The sequence below is a fragment of the Pituophis catenifer genome, unplaced genomic scaffold, assembly GCF_029215685.1.
Source record: "Pituophis catenifer annectens isolate HBS135680 unplaced genomic scaffold, rPitCat1.0.hap2 SCAF_3, whole genome shotgun sequence".
NCBI classification, from domain to species: Eukaryota; Metazoa; Chordata; class Lepidosauria; order Squamata; family Colubridae; genus Pituophis; species Pituophis catenifer.
In genome coordinates, this window is record NW_027256883.1 from 122,616,442 (window position 1) to 122,642,906 (window position 26,465).

Below are 26,465 nucleotides of genomic sequence, written 5' to 3' on the forward strand. Positions count from 1 at the left end.
TAAGTTATATAAAAGTAATATTTGAGATTTTATTAATTCAACAGATAAATGTCAATAAGAAGTTTAGTTTAACTGACAGATGAGTTCAAACACAGGTAAACAAGCTTTATGAAACAAATGCATAATATGTACATCGATAAAGAAGTCCAGGCCATTTCTTTCTGAAAATGTCATAATTGTAAACTCTTCCATGTTTTAATTGCAGGAAATTCCAAGTGTGTATACTACCATCTCAATGGCTTGCAATGGATCAACTATCTCTCTTATATTATCTTTCCTTAAATCCCAATCCGGCCTCTGCCTATAGGATGAAAAAAAAAATCCATAAAAATAAAAGTATAATTTGAAACAGAACATTTAAAGTTACAACAATTTAGACTTACCTTGAAACTATTTTTGTTTTTACAGGAATGGAACTCTGTCCATTTGTGTATGCAACTTTTTTTTGTTTGGCACGCATTCTTTGGACATCCATTTGATGTTTACGGGCTGTAAGTTTAAACAATCTCCGAAGGCTAGCAACTGTTTTATGATTGTTTCGAATCTCCTAAAAAAATAAACCAGAGTTGTTAAAATATAGTATTTTGTTCAATGAAACCTCATAGCTGTACATCTTTGAAAATCCTTTCAAATTTTCAATTGGACCAATTTAGTCAGTATGCCTCATTTACACCAAGTACTTCATTTTAAAGCTAGTCTCAGCTATATTACACAAAATTCAGGATTTACTCTACAGAAAAGGACAATTTCAAACACTTAAAATAAGACATATTTTGTTAAAACACAGAATTGTATAGAATGGGAAGAGCTAGTAATTTTTCAAAAAACATCCCCTAAAGTAGTATGGTCTATCAATTGTGAATAGTTTGAACTAAGTTGTACTTTTAAAGGCTGTTAAATATTGTGGGATCCAGTCAACCTGATTTATAATCTATATACTAAAAGGCAAAGTTCAGTAGAAATTGTCTACATTCAACTATATTCCCCAAAGAGGGAATGGGACAACTTGCCATAGCCAACTTTCTACAGCCAATTCACCATGGCCATCTCACCACAGCCAACCTGCTATGGGCCAACTCGTCATGGCCAACTCCCCGTGGGACAACTTGCCGCAAGACAATTTAACAATTACATTTAATTATTTAAAATAAATAAAAATATTTTAATTTTTGCCATTCACATTTCATTCTGTCCTTCCTTTTGCATCCTTTCTTTAATTATTCTATTCCACCATTTCTTTGATATTAGTGTAACTCTTGTCCTGCACCAAGTTGTCCTGTGGTGAATGGTCATGACAAGTTGCTGTGGTGAATTGTCAGAGCCCCCCCAAAGAAGCAACTTCCTATCTTCAGCATAGCTAAGAGAAGCAAATCCCATTATTAGAATCTAATAGCCAGGATTTACTTTTAACTATAAGGTAGTCCTAATTTAGTGACTGCCTCATTTAGTGCCTGAACAGTTACAGTCAATGAAATGATGAAAAAATAGCTTTGCAACCAGCCCTCAAATTTACAACCTCCACAGGTCTGAAAGCAAAGGAAAGCTGAAGTAAGCACATTCATGGTTTCACTTAGCAACTGCTTTGTTTAACAACCAAGTTATCAGTCCCAATTGTGGTTGCTAAATGAGGATTAGCTGTACTTAAGATGAATCAGCGACATCCTATATGAAACCATTATATATAAGCAAGTATTAGTTGGCCAGATATATGTGAAATAATAACATAGTAAACTTGTTATTTTGCCTACTCAGAAAATACATTTTAATTTAAAACAACCAATTTCACTGTGTGAGAGAGAGCAAGTAGGAATATTTGCTCACTATTCAGTTCTAAAATACTTTATTTTAGAATGTCTGTTTTTAAAAAACTTCCAGCAACTACACTGCTACCTCTTAAGTACTAGTTTCTGTATCTGAACCTGAAGGCTAGTTCTATTTTTTGGCATGCAGGTCCAAACAAGGAAAAAGAATTTGCATTCCAATTTTTGAATACATATACAACTCCAAGGTCCCTTTCAACTCTGTTATTCTATTCTATTCTATTCTATTCTATTCTATTCTATTCTATTCTATTCTATTCTATTCTATTCTATTCTATTCTATTCTATTCTATTTATATTTGAATATATACTTTGGCAATTCCTACAGAATGAAGACACAAAAAGTTAACAAAGAAAACCTACAGAAGCTCTTCTTGAGTCCTTTGAGAGATGAGCAAATAAGCAGCAGGTCTTGGTAAAAATGCTACCACTTTTTTCTGAAGTTTTGTCCCCAGGTCTTTCCCGGTACATCTGAAGTAAATCCAACAGTGTTTCTACTGAATTTTCCACTGAATAAACAGCATCAATAGTCCTTTCATACTAAACAGATGAGAAGAGTTGTAAGTTAATTCTCAAAAAAAATCCTAGGATTGTTCATCATTTGTGAAATCATTATGGAAACTGTAGAATGACAAACAAATGTCAATGATTACAGCATCAAAACTCATTCGTGTCTATTTGTTAGTTAAGTATAAACAATATAAGCAGAATCAACTAAGTTTATTCTAGCAAATATTTTAAATTCCAGATTGTACTTAGGCAGGACAATGACTATTATAATATATATTCGTATGAATTAACTATAACTTATGAATTGAGAGGACAGCAAGTGTCTTCTTTTACTAGCAAAAATAAGAACTTGCCCTCCCCGACCTCTAGGATATATAAATGTCTTACTACTTAAATGTTTTGAAAATTAACCTGAAGATTTTTTATTGCCTAATGAAATTCAATTTCTTTTCTAATGCTTAAACAGGGCTTTCTTTTCTTAACTTTCTCTCAAAATACAGTTTTTCCAAACCATATCTTGACAGTATAGGGAACTGCAACAGTGCTTCTAGATTGGTACTTTTTCATCATCTGCAAATCCACCCCCCCCCCCAAATACAAGACTAGATTCAACTAACACTCACTAAAGGTACATTATCATAAATTATTTGATAAGCAGTTCCAGTAACTATGTGGGACTAAGTAACGTCCTTAATTTAAAATATACTTTCCCTAATTTTTTGTAATGAAGTGTTTTGTACAAGGACTTTTAAACTATTTGGCAGATTGATACAAGCTACAAGAATAATGAGTAATTTTTTTTGCAATTTGAATCATTGCACATTACGTAAAATTCTAATCAATTTTAGACTGAAATATTTTTTTGAAAACCAGTATCACTGGTACTTTTCACAGCATAAATTATTTGGCAGTTTAGAATTGTGCTAAATTAAACTTGAAATAAGCTTCAATAGTGTAAATGAGTTTAGCTCTCATTTGCAATATAACCTGAAATTTAAATTCTGGCGCTTATTATAAATGAGAAAATAATAACAGTTGTAAACTTTGTAATACAAACTTACAAAAATAAGCTTAATTATTTTTAATTAAGCTTAAAGCTTAATTTCAACAAACATGAAAATAAATGAATACCTTTGATAAATTAAGCAAGACTTGGACAGAATATTTAATAACATCCATACTAGGGACACTTCTATTGCAGCTCCGTATCAAAGTAAAAATAATGCAGACTGCTTTACTTTGGGCCATATTTTCACAGCAAACAGGAGACAATCTTGAAACAACCTCTGACAAGAGAAAAATAGGAAAAATATTACATCTTTTCAAACTAATACCTAAATATATTGCAGAAAGAAATATAAATTCAGTGACCAATCTATTCCTCATATAACTGAAACCCCAGAACTGATTGCACATGTCAACTCTTAGTCTAGTGCTATAATATTCTATTTATTGCATCTTACAAAATTCAAATGCAACATTATTTAGAATTTAGAGTTACTACATTCTACATTGCTAGTCATACCATTATTTAAACCCCAGATTTCTATAGCCTGAGGACTTCTCAACTGCACAAATTTCAGCCTCACATGTGGAAGATGATCAGAAAACTATCAATAAGTCAAGATAAGTTATCAAAACATAAATATTCCCTCCCTTCCACACATATGAATCAAATTGCACCATATATTGCAATTGATTATGGGAACAACCCAGTGGTGAAATATTTCTTTCAGACACATTAATTTTGGCCCAGCTATCTCTCTGATTTTTTTTTATTTGAGACACCAATGCTTTTAAAGACGATAAAAAGAACTAGTTTTTAGTTTTTCCTGTTTTTCACTTTGTACATAGAAGAATGTTTGTATACTGATATTTAAAAATATGACTGCCCTTGAATCAAATTACTAACCTAGATCTTTTAGAGCTGCTAGAATATAAGAAAAATGTTTATATTTAAGAAGATAATCAATGGCAACTGCAGTTCTATTATAAAGCTTCTTCTCTTCTTTGCTTTCTTTATTGGCAATGATCAAACTGTCTCGCAGAGATCTGGTTTCTGGAGTATCAGTCTTCTTCCTCCAAGAATATCCTCTCCACAGTGCCTTATAAGGGGAGAAGGGAAAGTTACATGTTTAAGGAATAAAAGAGGCAGAAACTTCCCAGAAGATAGCTTTATTTAATAAGCTATATATAGCTTATTAAAAATAAATTCCACTATTTTTTCAGGCAATTGTTTTTCTCAAAAAAAAATTCTGAAAGTCACTTGATGAAAATTTGCAAATAGACAGTTTTAGGGAATGAGCTATTCATAAAACATTTCCAATTGCTCCAATGAGCAATATGCAAGATTTTAAATTTAGTTCACAGAATATCCTAGAGAAAGATAATTGTTTTCATGTTTGCAGTTTTTAGAGTAAGTTGTCTGAAACAGAATGAGCAATCATTTGACTATTTTTTATTCTTTTAAAATATTCATATAGCTGCCCATCTTAAAACTTACAATAGCTTACAAACAATAAAGCAATATAAACAATTATAAAAACCAACAATAACAATAAAAACAGAAAAACCCTATGCCTCAGCCCCATTTCTTTTATGCGCCGATATTCTCATCCTAACCTGGGCTTGCCCTATTCTATTGCCTTGAGAAAGAGCCAGGTTTTAAGTACTCTCTGGGAGAATAGAAGGATAGGGGTCTGTTAGACCTCAGTGTCAACTCACTAAACTTTCCTAATCTGCTCCCGAGTTGCCATAGGCAGGGGGATGGGGAATCGAGCCTCACAGCTGCATTGAGGAATTTGCCCCTCAGTCAAAACAACGTACATCCTAGCAGGCCAAAGTCAAAGTCATCTCCACAGAAACCAGGAACAGCCGGAGGGAGTGACTTCTATGACCCACAAAATTGCTTTGTTGACTGATGACACACCTTGGGAGGGAGGGGGAAACAGGGTCAAAGGCAAGGCGCAAACTGAGTGGGGTCAAAGCTGGCTTCAGCTAGGTCCGTACCGACATGGCGCTCCTAATAAATAACTGGATTTTCCGTGAAAACTGGCTTGAGGCTCCTGCTTTTATTAGGGCATTGGTAAGAACCCTGACACTCAGAAGAGAGGAGCTATTATAGAAATGGTACACTTCTGAAGTCCAACAAGATGGCAATATTTAAGTTAAATGAAACTTTGGGAAATACACTGCAGAGAGGGGAACCTCCCTCCCAAATATGCAGCTGGGTTTCATCAAATATAGGTCACATCAGCCCTCTTATTCATAATTAAATTATGAACAACAGAAACTTCATTACAAGCGATTTCGTTTATCTGGATCACTGCATGCCTAAGAAAAAAAATTCCAAAAGAAAATATTTGGGTTTGAAAATAAATTTGTTTGTCTTTTATGCACATTTCTAAACAGTATCATTTTTCTGAAAATTTACTTACCTGAAATTTAGTTATTCCAGTATTAACATTTTGGGGGGTTATGTCTTTTGGAATTCCACCTGTATTTGTATTTCTGTGGCTAATCCATCTTCTCACCATTCTTTGTATTGTAATAATTTTCTTACGATATTGCAGGTATTTCCTCCTCTGCCAGTTTCCTCGATACCATCTCTGTTTTAAAGGGATATAAATGAAACTTGAGCTCATAGCCTCATAATATAAAATTATGAAAGCAGCAGCCTAACATAGGTGAGGGACAGCTATAAAAGGATATTCCATATCTTAAAGGTAGTGGACTTACATAATTTTGCTTTTAATTTGTAGTTAAATTGTATCCAAGGAAATCTACAAGAGCCATAGTGGCACAGTTAGAATGCAGTACTGCAGGCTACTTCTGCTGATCACCAGCTGCCGCAGTTTGGCAGTTTGAATGTCACCAGGCTCAAGGTTGACTCAACCAGCCATCCTTCCGAGGTGGGTAAATTGAGGGCCCAGATTGTTGGGGGCAATATGCTGACTTTATAAACCACTTAGAGAGGGCTATCACTGTGAAGCAGTATATAAGTCTAAGTGCTATTGCTATTTATTCAAGCTTATTCTATTGTCACTGGAAACAATTAATGCTGGAGAAAACTGAATTTTTAAATACCTGTATTTTTATTGTACTTCTTTTCATTCTGGAAAACCTCTGCCGTTCAATGAAACCTCTCACTGTAGCTTGCAAAAGAACTATTCTCTTATGTGTTTGCAAGTAAACCGTTGAATGATGTTTCATAGTCGGGTAAGATCGGTAATGTTGTTGTATTAAAACTACAGCTTTCCAATATTTCTGGTATTGTTCTCCAACTTCATTTGTATAGCACTGACTCTTTGATTCAATAGCTTCAGTTCTATCATTCACAGCTATATGACACAACTGCCTGTTTCTTGCTGCACGCATTTTCTTTGTTTTTTTGCGTGCTATCATTCCACGATAGGCAGATTGAATAGTTATCACAGCCCAGCATATCAATTTGTAATGCTTTTGCTGTACATACATCCGATAAAGAGATTGGATGACAGTTGCCGAAATATGCATGATGTCCAATTCTGGCTGTATTTTTGTTCCTCTGCAAGTGACCTGGCTTATTATAGATTTCTGAATTTCCTGATGTGTATTTTTTTGTTTCTCCTTTAGATGTGATCGATAGTACTTCTGCATGGTGATAGTAGCATATCTCAGTTTCCGGTAAGCTAGTTTAACTTTATACATTTTAAATGTTGCTTGAATCACTGTTGCTGCTAAATGCTGGCATCTGATTTCTTTCCGTATTTTAAAGCCTCTATAGACAGACTGCAAAAAAATAATTTTTGTACGAACAGAAGCATATTCTTTAGTTTGTCTTCTCATCACAACCAATGCTCTGTACTTTCTCTGAAGAGATATAGCAGCCGCTTTTAAGGCAAGGTAATTTTTACGTGATCTTTGCATTTTAAAATTCCGCTGAAGTAAGATAGCAGCTTCCTGTCTTTTTTGGTTTCTTACCTTCATCCTGCGAAAAGCTTTCTGAATGCAGATGGTAGCTTTCTTAATGGAAGAATATTGCTGGGCTGCCATTTTGCTCTCTTGGTTGGCTCTGAATCTTGCCTGGATGAGTCTGACTGCCCATTGAATATTTTTGTAGGATTTCCATTGCCTGTGTTTTCTATAGTTACTTTGTAAGACTACTGCAGCTTCATGCTTTTTCTTTAACATATGCCTCACTTTCATTCCTCTATAAGCAGCCTGAAGAATTAGAGCAGAGCGACACTGTTTTAAGTACAAATCTCTGGTTTGCTTAGCTGTTTGATATGCTCTATAACGATGCTGTATTACAACACAAGCAGACTTAATTGTTCTGTATTGAGTATAGGTTGTGTGCATTCGAAAGGTTGCTTGGATAACTGCAGCAGCCAGATGCATTTGCTTTACACATCTCCTAACAAGCAGGCCTCTGATAGTAGATTGTATTACAATCACTGCTCTACGCAAATTAAGGAACTTCTCACGTTGCCGTTTTGAGAGTACTGTTGCTCGATACTTTCTCTGAAGAGATATAGCAACCACTTTTAAGGCAAGGTAATTTTTACGTGCTCTTTGCATTTTAAATTTCCGCTGAAGCAAGATAGCAGCTTCCTGTCTTCTTTGGTTTCTTGCCTTCATCCTGCGAAAAGCTTTCTGAATGCAGATGGTAGCTTTCTTAATGGAAGAATATTGCTGGGCTGCCATTTTGCTCTCTTGGTTGGCTCTGAATCTTGCCTGGATGAGTCTGACTGCCCATTGAATATTTTTGTAGGATTTCCATTGCCTGTGTTTTCTATAGTTACCTTGTATGACTACTGCAGCTTCATGCTTTTTCTTTAACATATGCCTAACTTTCATTCCTCTATAAGCAGCCTGAAGAATTAGAGCAGAGCGACACTGTTTTAAGTACAAATCTCTGGTTTGCTTAGCTGTTTGGTATGCTCTATAACGATGCTGTATTACAACACAAGCAGACTTCATTGTTCTATATTGAGTGTAGGTTGTGTGCATTCGAAAGGTTGCTTGGATAACTGTAGCAGCCAGATGCATTTGCTTTACACATCTCCTAACAAGCAGGCCTCTGATAGTAGATTGTATTATAATCACTGCTCTACGCAAATTAAGGAACTTCTCACGTTGCCGTTTTGAGAGTACTGTTGCTCGATACTTTCTCTGAAGAGATATAGCAACCACTTTTAAGGCAAGGTAATTTTTACGTGCTCTTTGCATTTTAAAATTCCGCTGAAGCAAGATAGCAGCTTCCTGTCTTCTTTGGTTTCTTGCCTTCATCCTGCGAAAAGCTTTCTGAATGCAGATGGTAGCTTTCTTAATGGAAGAATATTGCTGGGCTGCCATTTTGCTCTCTTGGTTGGCTCTGAATCTTGCCTGGATGAGTCTGACTGCCCATTGAATATTTTTGTAGGATTTCCATTGCCTGTGTTTTCTATAATTACTTTGTATGACTACTGCAGCTTCATGCTTTTTCTTTAACATATGCCTCACTTTCATTCCTCTATAAGCAGCCTGAAGAATTAGAGCAGAGTGACGCTGTTTTAAGTACAAATCTCTGGTTTGCTTAACTGTTTGGTATGCTCTATAATGGTGCTGTATTACAATACAAGCAGACTTAATTGTTCTGTATTGAGTGTAAGTTATGTGCATTCGAAAGGTTGCTTGGATAACTGCAGCAGCTAGATGCATTTGCTTTACATATCTCCTAACAAGCAGGCCTCTGATGGTAGACTGTATTACAATCACTGCTCTACGCAAATTAAGGAACTTCTCACGTTGCTGTTTTGAGAGTACTGTTGCTCGATACCTGCTCTGAATTGTCACAGCAGCTGATTTAAGAAAAATAAATTTACGCCTCTGAACAAAAGCTTTAAAATTCCTTTGAATGATGATAGCAGCCATGTGCATCTTTTTCAAAAGGACTCTAGTTTTCATACCTCGGAAAGCCGCCTGGATTTGGAGAGCAGAAACCTTCATCATTTTGTATTTATACATCTGAGCATTTGTATCTCTGGAAGCACGATACCATCGCTGAATTACTTTTGTTGCTGCAACTAGCTTTAAATAAGCTTTCCGTTCTCTGTACATTCGATAATATGACTGAATAACTAGTATGCACTGGTGACTACTTCTCAATTCCTGTCTAATTTTCGTGCTTCTGTAAGCTGCTTGAAGGATGAGAGATGACTTTCTAAGTGCCAGATATTTTTTCCGATCTTTCTGTCCTCTGCAGAAAGCTCTGTATCGTGCTTGAATTATAGTAGCTGAACTTTTCAAGGTCCTATATTGAACATTACATCGATGCATTTTAAACATGGCTTGGATACAAATAGCTGCTTGATTCATGCGCTGGATTTTTCGCCTTTCTCTCAAACCTCGGTAAATTGCCTGCATTTTAACAGTTGTTTCCTTTAAAGCAAGGTATTTTTGTCGTGTGTTACGGGCTTGAGTAACAGCATGATACCATCTCTGAATTGTAATTGCAGCTTTCTTGAAATGTTTAAATTTAGCTTGATTCACATGCATCCTATAATAGGACTGAATAGTCACTGCAGCCTGATGCTGTGTTTCTATTTGCTTCCTCACAATAATTCCTCTCCAAGTTGCCTGGAATAATAAAATGCTATTGTAAAGAACAATATATTCCTGTTGTTGTTTTTTACTTGAGATGTAAGCCCGATAATGTTGCTGTATAGTAAGAGCAGCACATCTCACCAGCCTGAATTTTTTCATAGCTTTATACTTTCTGTAGGCAGATTGAATAGTAATTGCAGCAGCATGCTGCCTCTGAAGCCATTTTCTCACTTGCCAACCACGCAAAACTGCCTGTAAGGAAATCACAGCTGCTTTTGTCTCCTGGAATGTTGTTCTTATTTTGGATCCACTTTTAGAAGTCCTGTACCATTTCTGAATCACAATGGAAGCTTGAATCAAACTTTGATATTTCATTCTAGCAGCATAAGCCCTGTACGTAGCCTGGATTTTAGTAGCAGCCATGTGTTGGTGTCTTAGCATTCTTCGTACTTTAAAGCCCCTGTAGCTTGCTTGCAAACATAAAGTTGCCTTTTTGATTTGCAAAAATTTCTGTCTCTGAAAGGTTTCTTCTCTATGTGCACGATAGTATGTTTGAATGACAGATGCTGCTCCACACATTTTTAAAAACCGCTGCCTCTCTCTCTTCATTCTGTACCAAGCTTGAAGGACAATTACAGCCTCTTGACATCTCTAAATAACAAGAAGAAAACACAAGTTATACATTTGTTTGTTCAAGGTTTTGTTTTATAAAGTATGAGGACCAACAAATGTTATATTAGTAAAACCTTTATTTACTTGAACTTGAAATCTAATGGCTTCAGGAATTAAAACTTAATATCTTAACTACCTTAAGTAAAAAATGGATTCATTTTGATCAAGTGGTTTTATACAAAGTCAATTATACCTGGATTGCAATTCTTTCAGTTTCTTCTTGCTTTGCCTTTTTTAATTTCTGAAGTTCCAGAACAGCCAAATATCTTCTCCAGTGCTTTTGAAGTATAACTACAGCATTAGATTTTTGCTTCTTGGTCTGAAAAAAATAATAATATAAACAATCCTCTTTCCTTCCATTAGCAGTAGTCTGAGTTGACAATAAAGAGCAAAATAGAATGCAACTGAATACCTCAGCAAATATTTTCAATCTGTATTTTCTCCAAGCAGATTGAATCAACTGAGCTGCTCGAATCTCTTTAGAAAGACTTATAAGTCTTGAACACAGAAATGACACATAAATAATGACTACCTAAAAAGAAAGAACATATAAACAGAAACTTACTATATGTTGTGAGGAAATAAAACAACTTTGAATTTTAATGATCCTACTGCTTACCTTCTCGTCAGGTATTGTATTAGACATGTCTGAATGCTGAATCATAGCTGGAACACCTCCCAGATCAGAAACTGCAGCATTGATCAATTGAAAATTTCTCTTTTCATTATCAAGGAGTTCTTTATAAAGCACAGAAGTACTTATATCTTTGTAAACAGAAACATGAAAAATGGAATATATTAAAGAAGAAATAGTAACTCATAATTCCAGCCTGCTTTGAAGCCAGCTCTGTTTCTAATGAACTCACTTTGATCAAAAGTTCCATTTATTAGATTTAGAGAAGCATCAGATTCAGAAGAAGAATTCATCCCAAGAGTGCCACTTCTGGTACATTCTACTGTTTGAGTAGTGTGTTTACATATAGCCTCCAAAGGTACATAACATGGGTGATAATGATGAATCAAATAACATAATACTCTTCCGTCTGAAAAGGACACTGTGAAATTTTCCACCTAGAATAAAGGAACATAAAAACAATGGTAGCTCTGTGATGGTTGTAAAAATCTAAATCTATAAATCTGAAAGTAAATAAATCTATGTTAAAACAGTTCTTGAAGGAGTTATTCTGAGATAAATAACTTCCGTGGGATGTATTCCTCTGGATATTTTTTTTACAAAGATCTTTTATTTTAAAAAAGTAATCTACCTTTTCTTACGTACTAGCCTAAAATTATTTTTTTCAGGCAGTTTAGGATTGGGAGACAAGCAAGCTGATAGGAAAGAAACAAGGCTGTATGAATAGTAAATTGTGGCAGAAAGGCTAGGTCAGCTGATGGGAAGGAGGAAGGAAGGGCAAATTCATTTTACTTCTACAAATATTGTCTGTTCAATTTTAACTATGAAAGAAAATTTGTTGTAAGTGGGTAGTCTTAAATGACAGCTAGGAAGATTTGTGCATTTTCTAAAAATAAATAAAAAATAAAAAACGTAATACCAAATGGTTTGGAAATTCTTGTGTCAGGTTTCTAGAGAATATTACTCTGAGATATTATTCCACAACTAGATGATGCCGTGGATTTGGGGAGGGGGGAGGACACAGTGAGACAGATCTTATCCTTGACTTTTGCTAAACTAAACTGAAGCATCAACTTTGTATTTAAGCTCTTCTTATTTAAAGATTTCAGATTTATCTTTAGTGTTTTTTAACAACTTATTGGAACTAAAACAGAATATATGAACATATTATAAGGCTATTTAAAAATTTAGATCAAGTTAAATAATTAACTTACCTTAAGAGAATACACATTTAGTAGTAGAAAATTTAATGTTTTTAAAAAGAATCAGTGTCACATAATCTCTTAACGAAAGTAATGTACAGACAAATGATTTAATGTAACAATATGGAATATATTTTTGAATAACATAGTATTATCTTTTATATATTAAGCCCAATCATACTGCCAGGCCATTATATTTATACCTTTTTTTCTGTGCCATAGGTTGCTTAAATCATCATCACCATCATCTTCCACCCACCAGCAAGCAACTATTCATATGATGCCATTTAGCATCAATGAAGTATACCAAGAAGAGACAAGGCAGTAGCAAATGCTATACTGTTATAAATAAATTATCATAATCAACTCTTACTTTAATATTTTAGTTTTCACAGCAGTAATAATCCACATAACAAATACTGTATATGATCAAAACATAAATATACTTGTCTCAACATTTCAATTCACGTTTATTACATTTGGTTAAGTTTAATAATTATCATACTCAGAACAGTGTGCTTTGTGAAATTGTTTAAGGAAATAATTATTTACCTTAATATTGTAAAATCCACAGACAACATTCACCCAGTCCATCAGCAGTTTTACATTTTCACCAAAGCTTTCATATGAATAAGTCCTGTTGGTGTCATTTCCCATGCTGTTAACACATTCCACATCAGGTCTTTTTAATTTTGTAACTTGCATGTTTTTTAAGAAAGCAATTTCTGCTTTTAACTGATCCACGTCAAGAGAAATATTCACCTAAACAAGGTCCAACCACAATTTTATTCATAACACATTCCTTATATAGTGAAATAATTAAACTGAGAGTATTACTGATGGAATTTTAAAAATCATTCTGAGTAATGTTTAGGATGTTAAAACATACCAACTCTTAACAAATTGCTAAGACAAATTATCAAAACTAAAATGGCAACAGGTTTTGGATATTACACATTTTCAAAAATGTTGATTTTGTTCAGGTTGTGAAAAGAGCCTACAGAAAGTTCTAATAATTCAGAGAGGCTATGAAAATAATGTCTTAATCTAGGAAACCAGTCCTATATAGCTATATGTGTATACATATATGTGTATACATATGTATACATTATTTAAAAATTAATCAGGACTCTGCAGTGCTTTGTTCTCAATTCTAAAAAGATGCTCCGAAATATGAAAGAGCACTACAGTTGACTCTACCTGTAATGCTTTAAAGCAATTGTTTTTTCCCCCTTGGAATTATGCAGCTACCTTTCACAGTTGCCATATGGTTATAAGATATGGTTGCTTTAAAAAGTTGCACACAGTGCTGAAAAATGATTGAAAATTAAGATCTAAATAACGATAGCACTCAATTTCTTGATAATTTATATGTATATTTTAAAGGTTTCAAATCTTAATATCTATAGTTGCTACTTTGTATGACAGCTTTTCATGAATGCCCTCCAAATGTAAATAAATATACCCTCATCGGTGCTGTCATCTATTTTGAATTTTTCCCCTCAAATTCTATGTATAGCACATCTACTTTTATACATCGGCTTTATGCATGAAGCAGACGTAATACCATGTTAAGTTTCATGCACAGACTATTTATTGTTTGCTGAAATTCTGAAGATAGAGAATATACTTTTTTATTTTATGCTCTAAAGATAAATTAAACCAATGATTATGCAGTACCTGAAAAGCGAACACTATTTTCCATAACAAAGCAAATGTTTTCTCTCTATGTCGATCTACAATATCCTTTGTGTCAATGGTTGAACCTATAAACCAATGAAACAGATTAATGAAAAGCAAAATCAACAGACTTATAGGATACCACTCCACATTACTGTCTGGTACTTACCATGTTCATCTTTCAACTGAATTCCCTGATTATTCAATGCCTCAAAAGCAAGTTTAACATTATGCATCTTCTGAAGTCTGCTGATTGCGGGCACTCTTAATTTTTCAGAAAGAGTCCAATCTGATGACAGCAGTTCTAAAGTTCTCCTTAAATACATTAATATTTCATATTAAAAAGTAATTAATTTCTTCATGCAATATATTTTTATAATTTTAATGACAAAATTCAGCAAAAACTTACACAAGACGAATGCCACATTGTAAGTCTGTAGCTAAATTTGTAACAGCAAAGTCAAATTCATCAAGCGGAGTCTGTACGTGATTAACAGGGAAACCCATGAAGCCAAGGTGACGTGAAAGATCACCTTCTCCACTTAAAAAGTCACGGGAAAATGCTAGTAATATTTCTTTACTAGACTAGGAAAAAAAAAAGGGGGGGGAGGGAATCAGTACACATATACAATAATTTATTATCCTACATAATTAAGTCACTGAACTATAATATAAATATTACTGCTAGCTGTATACTTTGTTTTTAATATTATGGACATCAATTACAATCATTAATGAAACTGCCAGTTACATATTATCAAAAACTTGTAATAAACCCATTGTTGATTAAATTTTAATCAGCCCTGAAAAATTCTTGTACCGGATATCTATTATTTTTAAAAAATATTCTAAAGAAATAAGCATGGCTTGTGTCTTTCAAACACACAAATGCATACAGATTATAGGCAAACATAATTCAAGACAAGTTTAAGTGAGAATACCTTAAATTCTGCATTTTTGAAGAATAAGCAAGGGTCGTGTTCAATAATTCGAGACACTTTGGCACGATCAAGGAAACAAACCAGTAGTAGAAGTTTTTTCAGTGTAAATTTGGACAATGCTTCTTCATGACCTATAAATGCAATATTTTATATAGAGATGCTTCTTGTAACTATTTTTTTACCTTTGTTCTTTCAGTCAATCTGGATTTGTACATGGATTTTTTAAAACATTTTTGGAAATGTTTGCCATTTCCTTCTTAGGATAAAGACAATGACTGACCCAAGGACACCTGGCTAGATTCATGGCTAAGGCAGCACTAAAACTCATAATCTTCCAGTTTCTAACCTGGTGCCTTTAACCACTATACCAAACTTGCTCTCAATTTTGAAATACTACTATTATAATAGCGAAGAAAAAGTTTACCATCTCGATAAAGGTGAGGCACAGTTGGGTGTCGGTATTCAGCTGCTATATCTGGGTTCCACAACAAGCGATTTAGTATAAATACTGCCAAACCCATCACATCACTGTTACTTTCCAAAGCAATCAGTTCACCAAAGATTGTCTGACAAAGATAAAAGGGTGAAAATAATTCAAAATATGAATAAAACTATTGTAGCAATAGGATGACATTCAAATTTTTGCAACAATTTGGAACTTGAACATATTCACTAAGTCTGCATTGCTATATTATCCTCACAGAATATTTTAGGAAGCAATAGAACAATGTATGGGAAAGGAAGAAAACAATATACTATATTATTATGTTAATGCAGCTGTTCTCATCACTGAAAATCAACTTAATGAGCCACAAAATACTGCGCTTGTTTTGGCCACTGATGCCTATTTAAGCATTATGTTCTCAAGCAGAAGAATTTTGCATTAAAGAATATCATATCCTGATATCTGATCTTGAACAGTTCCTTATAACACAATAATCATTAGACTTTACAGAATAGCATATTGCTTACAGAATAATCATTACAAAGTACAAACTCACTTCTAGGCCGATGCGCAACCACAGTGGATTGTAACATAAAAGCCAGTTGAGGATTTTCTGTCGTTCTCCTGAAAGAAAGACAAACGCAAAAGAATTATGTAGTGAAAGCATTTCTTAATATTGTTACAGAAAGATATTGATCACATCAGTAGCAGAGGCACGATCAATTTATTCATCAATTTTCTTAAGCCAACCCTGCCCCCTCCTAAAACAGCAGTCCCCAACCTTTTGGACACCAGGGACCAGTTCCATGAAGAAATATTTTTCCTGTATCCCGCGGATGGAGCTTCATTTGTTTGCACAGCCTGGTTGTTGGCATGCCGTGGACGGGTGCCAGTCCATGAACTGGAGATTGGGGACCCCTGCTCTAAAACAGTTATATTCTTACCAATATCCTTCCACAGGTGTCTGTCTTTTCGAACTAGCAAACGTTTCACTTCAATTTCAATCTCCAGCCTTTTTATTGCTTTCACCATTTCATCACAGGTAAACAAGCGGCAAGCTGACCTACGAAGTTTGTTTAATTTGCATCGAGTTGTATATGATCTTAATGATGCTTCTTCTTTTGTTGGTGCTTTAGGAACACTGGTTTTATAAGTCTCTGTTCCCAGGATGAGACATGCTGTATTAACTAATAAAGAGAAAATGGTTGTGAGTTTAAAACTTACTTTAAATCTCATCTTAAAAATAATTGAATTACCATTAGAAGGATGGCCAGATGGCTAAAGTTTGCTGAGCACAAATGACACCAAATCCTAAGAAAGTCCAGCAATCAAGAGAAAAGACTTTTAATCTGATTGCTAGGCTGACTTCAGATAATAGTACCAGGTCCAACACAACTATATTTCTAGCTGATTGTAATAAATGTGCAGATGCATGAAAGAACTATAATGAAAAGTTTTTGTGCATATATACACACAGCTAATTTCTGGAACACAGGACAGTTCTTAACTACTCTTAACCCTTGAAATAATAAGATGCCATTGATCAACTTTACCTTGTGAAATGTCTGTTTTCAGAGTAAAATCATCAGGAGTAAGTACAAAATTCAACCACCATGTAAAACCTCGTTGTTGTTTTTCTTTCCACTGCTCATCATAAAACATATTCTTTGCTGCAAAAGGCATTGGATGCCTAGGAATATCTTTTAAAATAATTAAAAGTTATATTATTGTTTTTGCTGAAACATTGAAATCCTTATCACCTAATGAGAATATATCAAAGCTCCATTTCTAACTGTAAATGGAGACTAGGAGTACTGAGCAAAGGATTGGAAATTGACATTTCTTGAAGTACATAAACCCTTCCACTGTAACTGGCTCTTCTATCTAGTGTGACTGCTTTGCATGCTTCTCGGCCTTTTGGCTACAATCAAATGTAATGCACAAAAAGTTGTGGAGACAAACTCGCAAAGGAGCAGTACAAGCCTTTCAAATCACATGGTTGCTTTAACACTGATAAATGTTGATTTGCTTATGTTAAATAAGATTGTGAAGTGTCTCTTTCCAATGTTTTGTACAGTACCACAAAATATGAGATAACGGAACAGATGAACAATTGTAATGGAACAATTGTTTTAAGATTTCACATAATTCTCCATTATTCTCCAAAAATTTTCAAGCTTGAGGTGAATTCTGTTTAAATTCTTCCTTTTTTATTACACTTAGCTTTCTTGTTCAAACTGTGTATGCAACCAATAGTTCTACATATGGAACTCATCAGGTTGTACACTATGTCTACGCTCATATGAATATATATTATTGTAAGCAGGAATTACCCATTTTGGATTGAAAATGGCATCTTTAGCACATCTTTCACTCTCCCAAATCAGTCTTCACTCTACTTCTTCGTGGGTCTAAATCACTACACAATAATTTTTTGATCTCTGCCATATCATTCACGGAGTTCAGAGGATGAGCACCAAAAAATTCCAGCATCAGTAACATGGAACAATCTCCCCCTTCCACAAGCCATGAAAACCTGGCTTTTTTCAGAAGCCCTGAGATAGTCTAAAGTTGGAGCCCAGAAAGGTTTTTTATATACCATATTTTTCGCACTATAAAGATGCACTTTCCCGCCCCAAAAAAGTGAGTGGAAATATCTGTGCATCTTAGCGAGTGTTGCTGAAGCCCCGCCCACCCACCCCCACCCTTCAGCCGTTTTTGGCCTCCATGAGCCCCATTTTCAGCCTCTGCACATCCTGTTTTTGGCCCTTTCAGGCAGCGAGCAGTGGCAATTGCCGCTGCCTGGAACGGGCCGAAAATGGGACGTGGGGAGGCGGCGGCGATCCCCACACCTGGAACAGCTGATTGGCAGTATGCCGGGAGGCGGATCCAACCGTCAATCAGCTGCTCCTGCTAAATCAGGCTGCGATAACATGCTGAAGCTGACCAGGCTGTTTGCTGCAAGGATGCTAGCCAGATAAATACTGATGGATGCTGGAAGGCTGCCTACGCTATAGAAGAACCTACTGGAGCAGAAGTTAAATTCCATATATCAGAATTACCATCTAGGCAAGGAAATAAGGAGGCTAATTATGTGGCAATTTATTAACTCATCAATTCATGCTGAAGACTATGAAACTTGGTATGTAATGTTAGTTTAATAAGACAAATTAAAATTAATGCCACATATTTCCCAAAAAAGAACTATTCTTCATTAAATATTTGAACCACTGTGAAAATATTATTAAATTTATTTGGCACCTATCTCCCAGTTCAAGGGGTTCTGAACAGCTTACAGTGAGATAAAATATACAAATATTCAAAGTTATAAATATAAAAACAGATTAAAATTACAAAAAAAAAAAAATTAAATGGGTTTGAAATGGAGATGTGGTGTTGCCTTCTCTGTTGAGCACCAACCACTCCAGTCAACAGCTTCTCCTTCAGGACCTCATGCCAGTCACCACAGCTGTTTTAAGGCTTTTCCTAAAAGGCTAAAAAACAGGGTGTGGCTCTTTATCTCCTGTAGTACGAAAATGAAAAGAATGCAAACCATATAATTCTACTAACTTTTGCTATTTTTACTATTTTACTCAATGTATTTTAGATAAACTTTATGAAAATTATTTCAAATGATATATTTTTTAAAAAATCCTCTTTCTTTCAAAGTGCAAAATGCCAGGAATTTATGTTTACCTGTTTTTAAAGGCTTCACAAAAGTCAGTTGAGACTGTGCAACAGGAACAATATTTTTTGTCCTTTTAAAATTCTTAGATTTTTGTGATGCAGAACCTGGGGGGTAAAAATTCATGTAAACATGAAATTGAAGCAAAAGATCAATAATTTATATAAGCAAATTATTCTATCACTTTATAATCACAAAAGACAGAATGCGAACCAAAGATTGCCTCACTCTGAGCTTCATAAAATACTATTTTTTCTAACAGAATACCAATTGAAAATTAAATGCTTTTTTTTTTTTACATTACCATGTCTCTTCTTTTGCTTATCTCCATTCTGAGATTTGGAAACTGATAATTTCAAAGCACTCTTGCTTCCATTTCCGTCACAGGATTTCAAAGTTCTTTTTCTTCTTAAATTTTCTGCATATTCTTCTCTTCCATTCTTAACATCCTCTAAATATTCTCCACTTTTTCTTTTACGATTATGAGATGATTCCAAATAAATGAATCCGGCTTTATCTTTGATACATTTAGTTTCATTTGAAACACTTTCTATAACTGGAAGTCTTGGCAATGTGTCCAGGTCTGCATTTTTAGGGACAATGTCCACACAATGCTCGATTGCACTAGAAAGACTTTTTTTAGATTTTAGTTTTAACATCTTTGTTTCTTTTCCTTCAGGATTAGGTTTAGTTTTGATAACAGTGCTAGAAAGCAAAGGCTTTTTTTTGTTCTGAAGGCAGCAAACTTGATCACTTGCCTTGGATTTGACATTTTGTTCAATCTTATCATAGCAATGTGTTGTAGGATTTCTTTCATTTATATTGTTGGGAGCTTTGGTGGAAAGCTGAGGTTCCATAAAAAAGGAAACTTGCACCTTTTCTTTCTGTTTCAAAAATTTTGCTGTTGACATACATGATTTCACATCTGAAGAAAAGGATACTGTTTTACATTCTGAGTTTGGCTGAATAACCATTTGATTTTCTCTTAAAAACTGATCAGGCGAAAGAATAGGTATTGCTATAGCTGCATCTTCTGTCACTTCATAACTATTGTTTATAAAAGAATCAGGACTTAAAATCTTCCTATGATTCAAAGATATATTCAATTGTTCTGGTCTACCAATGGATTTTGCATTCATTTCTGCTGAGTTAATAATATTATGTTGGCATACTTTCTTTTTTTCCAAAACATTATCATATAGAGTTGTAACAGTAGGGGTTTCTGTTACATTATTTAATAACTTAAGACATGCTGGTGCTTCTGGAACAGAATATGTAGTTGATAGGGGAGTATAAATGACATGTTGGTTTTTCTGACTGATGGGACTAATAGGGGAAAGAGATAGGTTATGTTCGGAAATGATTAAGGAATTTCCATTAGGTGAAATTCTGTTTGAATTCACTTCCAGATTCTCACAAGACTGAAGAGGGCTTCTATTTTTCTCTATTTTTTCAGACATCTGAAATGTTTTATTTATATTTTTAATGACTGGCACTCTTTTTCGTGATTGCTGTGCAGGTGTTCTTCTTTTAATAGTATCCCAAAGATTTTTCTGAAATGACATTAAATACACATAGGCAAGTATTATACTTTTCCTTATTTTCCCTATAAAATTAAAAGCTCATACTTCCTGACATATTTAGAAATAAATATAAAGGAACACTGATTCTCATTTTTAAAATTGGCATCAGGATTGCAACATTTTAACTCTACTATGTTTGTATCTCTACTGCATATTTTATTTACAATAGCTATTTTTTCATTTTGTTGAATCCAATGTTGGGGGAAATTCAAGATGCTTAAAACCAAGGGAGATATATTCAAAATTTTAGAGGACAGACAAGAATACGTATATAGCAGGTGTAAGTGTTGTGGAGACTTTAAATATTTATAAAACTCATAGACCTATGACATTTCTGCGTCGTTAATTACATTGGTATATGATTTTGTGCTTTCAATAAAACCAAACATGCCTTTTCAAATATTCTAACAATTTATGCAGAAAAGCTTATTACATAAATGGATATCCTGCCTGCAAATGAAGAGACTGACTTTATTAAAAATCAGAACAAGAAAGATTTTAAAGAGCTGTTGGAAGAAAAATCTGGTCCTGTTTCAAACTGGGAGAAGGACATTGTAGTAATGAACTGGAGGCAGGCTGCATTTTGGAAAGGAGGTCTCTATTTATTTGGTAGCCAGGAACCAATTACAGCAGTATGTTTCTGGGGTGGCTGATAAAAAGGGTTGAGAGAGAGTAGGTGGGCTTTTATACATTCTTTGGACTTTGTGATTGAGATGCATGTTCCTGTGCAAGAACATGCCCTTTAATATTTTAATGGCTGTTGCCAAATTCCTATGGGGTCATGGTCCAGCTTTCTGAATGGATACAAAATATCCATTCGTAAAGCCTAGCCTCTTCAGGCTTCTGCTTGAGACTGTTTTCCTATAGCAGGAAGAGTGGGGCTGCTTTCTGCCTTTAAGATGTTTCTCCTCCTTTAGGGAAAATATTCTATTCTGCCTCTTTTTAATATTAAGAATAAAGAATATTTTATTCAGGATGGGGGGTGGGCTTTCCTACAGAGCATCTTACCTTTTTCTTTATAGGTTGCTCAGCATTCCCCAGCAAAACTGCTTGATGTTTTACAACATCATTTACAATAAAAGTTATGAGCTCTCGAACTTTGCCGCCTTCTAGTGGTGTCCATGTTATTAATATATAGATCCTCTCTCCAGGCTGCAAAAGAAAAACATGAAACAAGCAGTTGGCATAGTGTCTGTGACAAATACATGATGAATATATCCAGTTACAAGTGCAATCTTGTATGAACCTAATTTCCTTGAATGCTAAAAATTATATTCCAGGAGTATATTTAATTGTATCATTCTCCAGAAAAGTAGGGCTCACTAATAGATCAAATTTTGCTTTGTGTACAATCTCCAAATTTGCTTTGAAACTTAGGAGCTTTCCATAGCAGAACTGTGGCTTTCATAGTGTAGCCCTAAATATAGTCAAATTATAGCTCTTTAAAATATTGTACGAGAATAAAATCATGCTTATATATTTTGCGGGTATGGCACAATGTTTCCCAATAGGTAGCAACAAAATGTCAAAATCAATCACTTGGAATAGAGTTGGAAGAAACCTTGGAGGTCTTCTAGCCCAGGGGTCTCCAACCTTGGCAACTTTAAGCCTTGTGGACTTCAACTCCCAGAATTGGAGCTTTGCTGGCTGAGGAATTCTGGGAGTTGAAATCCACAAGGCTTAAAGTTGCCAAGGTTGGAGACCCCTGTTCTAGCTTAACCCCTTGCTCAAGCAGGAGACTTTGTATCATTTCAGATAGGTGGCTGTCCAGACTTTTCTTAAAAACCTCCAGTGATGAAGCCCCTACAATTTCTGAAAGCAAGCTGTTCCACTGGTTAATTGTTCTTACTGTTAGGAATAGGGTGGGTTTGATTTGAATCAACTCAACTCGATTTAAATCAAAATTTTTAAAGACCAACTGTCATATCTGTCCCGCAGCGGCTCCTCCTCTGACCTGTTGTTGACTCACCCAATATTGCAGAATATATAGCCCCATGCTACATAAGTCCATTTCATGATGAATAAACTAAATTATTAATGTATCTTAAATAGAAAACTATCTTTAGATAGATTTTTACTCCAAAATCATTTTATTAAAATAAATGATAAAAATTTTTAAAAATACAATTTAAATTTTAAAAATCCATCATTCCTAGTCCTTCTTTTCTTAAGACTGCCCATATGCAATTCCTGCAACTGTTCTTCATATGTTCTTGTCTCCATGCCTTTAATCATCTTAGTTGCTCTTATTTGCACTTTTTCCAAAGTCCCAACATCTTTTTTTAATGTGGTGACCAAAATGATGCAGTATTCCAGGTGTGGCCTTATAAAGGCTTTATAAAGCAGTCCTAATACTTCACGTTCTTTTGATTTTATGCCTCTATTTATACAACCAAAACCCTGCTGGCTCATGTTTAAGTGATTGTCCACTAGGACTCCTCTCACAGTTACTGTTTTTGAGCCAGGATTCACCTACTCTGTACTTACATCTTTAGTTTTTCCTGCCTAGGTGTAAAACCTTGCTTTTCTCCACATTAAATTTCATATTATTGGAAAGGGCTCATTGTTCAAGTCTGTCAGGATCTTTTTGGATCCTGAACTTGTCTTCTGGGGTGTTGGCTATTCCTGCCAGCTTAGTGTCATCTGCAAATTTGATAAGTTCTGATTTCTATGCCACTCAATTCCAAAAACAAAAAAGGCCTTCTGAAACAAGATCTTGACAACTTTGTCACAATTAATATCTTTATAATACCACGTATTCATATAAATTCAGACCAAGACTGTGCTCTATAAATAATATTTGTAACAACATTAGTTTACAAAAAGAAAAAAAAACCCACTAAAAGCACACTTAATTCTTAATAACCTATACAAGCCTCCAAAGTTCAAATAATTTACCAGCCACTAACATATACATTTGTGAAAAGGTTGATAGCAGTTTAAAAAGCTTCTGATCTGTTCCCCCCACCATGCCTTTTAACAGCCTTATCTAGAATGTGTCCTTAAAGGCAATTGAACCCTGAAAGGCAGCCTGGAATCAACACTTAAAAGATTTGGGAATTTTGACACCTATGCCCATGCTCTTTTCACCATGCCCTGGCCAGGAAGAATTTTTTTGATAAAGGAGATAACAAGGATATTTCCTATAACTATAGAAAGCCACGTTTCCTTTTTTTTTCTTTCTCCCAGTCATAAAACCATATATTTTCCTCACAGCATGTCTTTCACCAAAGGTTTAAAATCATATCAAAAACTTGCTGGTGGGCCAGTCTGTTGCCAGTTGCCCCCAAAGCAGCCATACTCCACGTCTTGATTTTGGGGATGGTTATACTTTCCCAGGAAAACTGCTAATGCTCTTCCAGCTCAAGAAAGGAACCCAGGGAAATTCTCCCAACAAGGGCAAAGAGAAAAAGGAAAGGAAGGAAAAGAGGATTATTCTATAAGCAAATTGAAATTGATTTTCTTCATCTTGAAGTGAAGATCAAGGTTACAGAAAGACCATATGTATAGCAGTTTTCTTGACAATATTATATGCAGAAATGGTATTATGACATTGCCTTCTTCACATTTTTTTCAACTTCCCAACTTTTCTCCCATTGTAGTGAGATTTTCTGACAGATTTCTATCCATGCAAAAACTGCTTAGCTTTTGGAGATTCATCATTGTAACTATGTACTGCATTCTAGCTAGAAAAATAGATAGACCTACTTTTGACTCTTACTCTCAATATCTGATATTATAAGTTAAGTTGTATAGTAAAAACCACTTTGGTGTAAATGGTTTAGTCATCAGGCTAGAGACTGGGAAACCATGAATTCTAGTCAATAGGCACTAAGATAGCTTGGGTCAGTCACTCTTGTTCAGCCTAGGAAAAGACAATGGTAAACTTCTGAAATCTTGCCAATAAAACTGCACGCACTGTATCCATCCATTCTGCCCAAGTAGTGGGCAGGAATCAATACTGAGTTGAAGGCAACCCCTCCCCACACACACCAAATTGCATGTTTATGTTAACTGTTAAATGTTCATGTTAACTGTTAGTCTCTGTAAAGTATTTTATTTTAATAATCATAATTATATATATTCTTTACACCACAATTATCTCTTAGTCAACACAAATCCATGATTCACTGAGACTGGAAACTATGGGAAATTGGCAAATTGCACCTCTGCTATCAACTGACAATAGTAAAACCAAGTACCTGAGCAAAAATTATCAAGAACCTATTCAATCACCTTCCCCATATCCACAAATAGGCTGTCCAGACACAGCAAAAGGCAAGTCAACAGATACTAATTAAGACTGACATTTTGATACACTGAAGCACTAGAACCAGCTCATATATATACTCCCGCCTTCTCTAAGTCCACACCAAGGACCAGTAGCCCTATAAAAGTAGCCCATTTTCTCTGCAGCCTACCACCAAGAACAAGCCTCTTTGCTTTGGGGAATAAATGGATCTCCTTTTCACCTGCCAGATACCTTGCATCTTATTTTTATTCCGGCTTGGAAAAGGGATCCGAAAAATTCTTTTAACAAGCCCTAATATAAGAAGTAATATTTTAATATTTGTATTATCTGTATTTTATCTTGGCTGTTCACCGCCCTGAGTCCTTCGGGAGTAGGGCGGTATAGAAATTTGATTAAATAAATAAAAAAAATAAATAAGTACAGGTAGTCCTTGATTTACAACCACAACTGAGCCCCAAAATTTAGTTTAAAATTTAGTAACAAACTTCCCGATTGACTTTGCTTGTCAGGAGGTCACAAAAGGTGATCACATGATCTTGGGACACAGCAACAGTCCTAAATATGAATCAGTTGCCATCATCTGAATTTTGATCAGATGATAATGGGGATGCTGGAAAGGTCATAAGTGTGAAAAGCTGTGGTAAGTCACTTTTTTTCAATGCCATTCTAACTTTGAACAGTCACTAAACAGACCGTTGTAAGTCGAGGACTACCTGTATTCATGAAGTTTACATCCAGCAAAAAACCATCCTCATAGAAGGAGCCTCGTTTGGGGAGGCTATACATTAGTGTTAATGTTAATTACCTATTAACCATTAACATACCCCAAGGTTCCCTTTCCTAGAAACAGTAAACAAGAAGTTAATTTACCACACCCTTTAAAAATAAGTAGGATTTTGGGAGAGCATCAGCAGACGGCATCCATAAACTAAAGATTATTCAGTACCTGATCAATTGAAATTTATGGAGCAAAACCTACAAATAAGTGCGGAGTATTGCTACATTTGTCGTTGACATTTAACCGTTCCTGCATACCGGGCAATCTTTCAGGCTACCAATGCTACATGAACATTAACAACCGTCCGCCTTCGGCTTAGACTTCAGCATTAGCATTTGAGCCGACCCCTCCCAGACCACATCGCCGCCTCGCCTTCCCCTGCTTAAAAAAAAAAAAGCACCTGAAGGAGGAAACCGTCCTGCTGCACCGTGAAGCCTTTGGAGGCGGGCGGCGGGCGGTAGACGGCCCCGTGGATAGCCTCTGCGTTGGGGTTCTCCACGGCCAGGCGGCGAACGCACGAAGTACCGACGCGGACGGAGCCGAAACTGAGGAAGGGAGGCCGGGAGAAGTGGCCGAGTAATAGCACGGCGTCGTTTCCATCCTCGCAGCCTGGGGAGGCAGCGCTGCGCTTGCTCCGCTCCGGAGGACACGGTTCCTGAAGCCCGGCTGGTCCCACAGCCTGCCTTCTTTCGTCCAT

General features: G+C 35.3%; 1 protein-coding gene across 1 annotated transcript; it reads right to left on the reverse strand.

The window, feature by feature from the left end:
• ASPM (assembly factor for spindle microtubules) lies at positions 1-26,465 on the reverse strand. The gene is made up of 24 exons (XM_070939307.1): positions 26,169-26,465; positions 21,747-21,890; positions 19,460-20,708; positions 19,167-19,262; positions 17,024-17,170; positions 16,415-16,657; positions 16,027-16,094; positions 15,450-15,591; positions 15,026-15,156; positions 14,494-14,669; positions 14,254-14,399; positions 14,085-14,170; positions 12,957-13,166; positions 11,435-11,639; positions 11,188-11,333; positions 10,981-11,100; positions 10,762-10,887; positions 6,417-10,547; positions 5,768-5,938; positions 4,243-4,435; positions 3,462-3,616; positions 2,184-2,360; positions 384-547; positions 1-301 (listed from the first exon to the last, which is right to left on the reverse strand). The coding sequence occupies exons 1-24, from the start codon at positions 26,463-26,465 to the stop codon at positions 196-198; spliced, it is 8,829 nt and encodes a 2,942-aa protein (XP_070795408.1). The 3' UTR covers positions 1-195.

Bases quoted from the DNA above. Each gene is read 5' to 3' on its own strand.
- ASPM (XM_070939307.1), bottom strand. From the start codon at position 26,465: ATGGACGAAAGAAGGCAGGCTGTGGGACCAGCCGGGCTTCAGGAACCG. The intron at 13,167-14,084 runs GTACTGCATAAT...GACCTTGTTTAG, and splicing joins AAATAGTGTTCGCTTTTCAG to GTGAATATTTCTCTTGACGT. The intron at 548-2,183 runs GTAGGTTTTCTT...TTATTTTTTTAG, and splicing joins AGGACTCAAGAAGAGCTTCT to GAGATTCGAAACAATCATAA.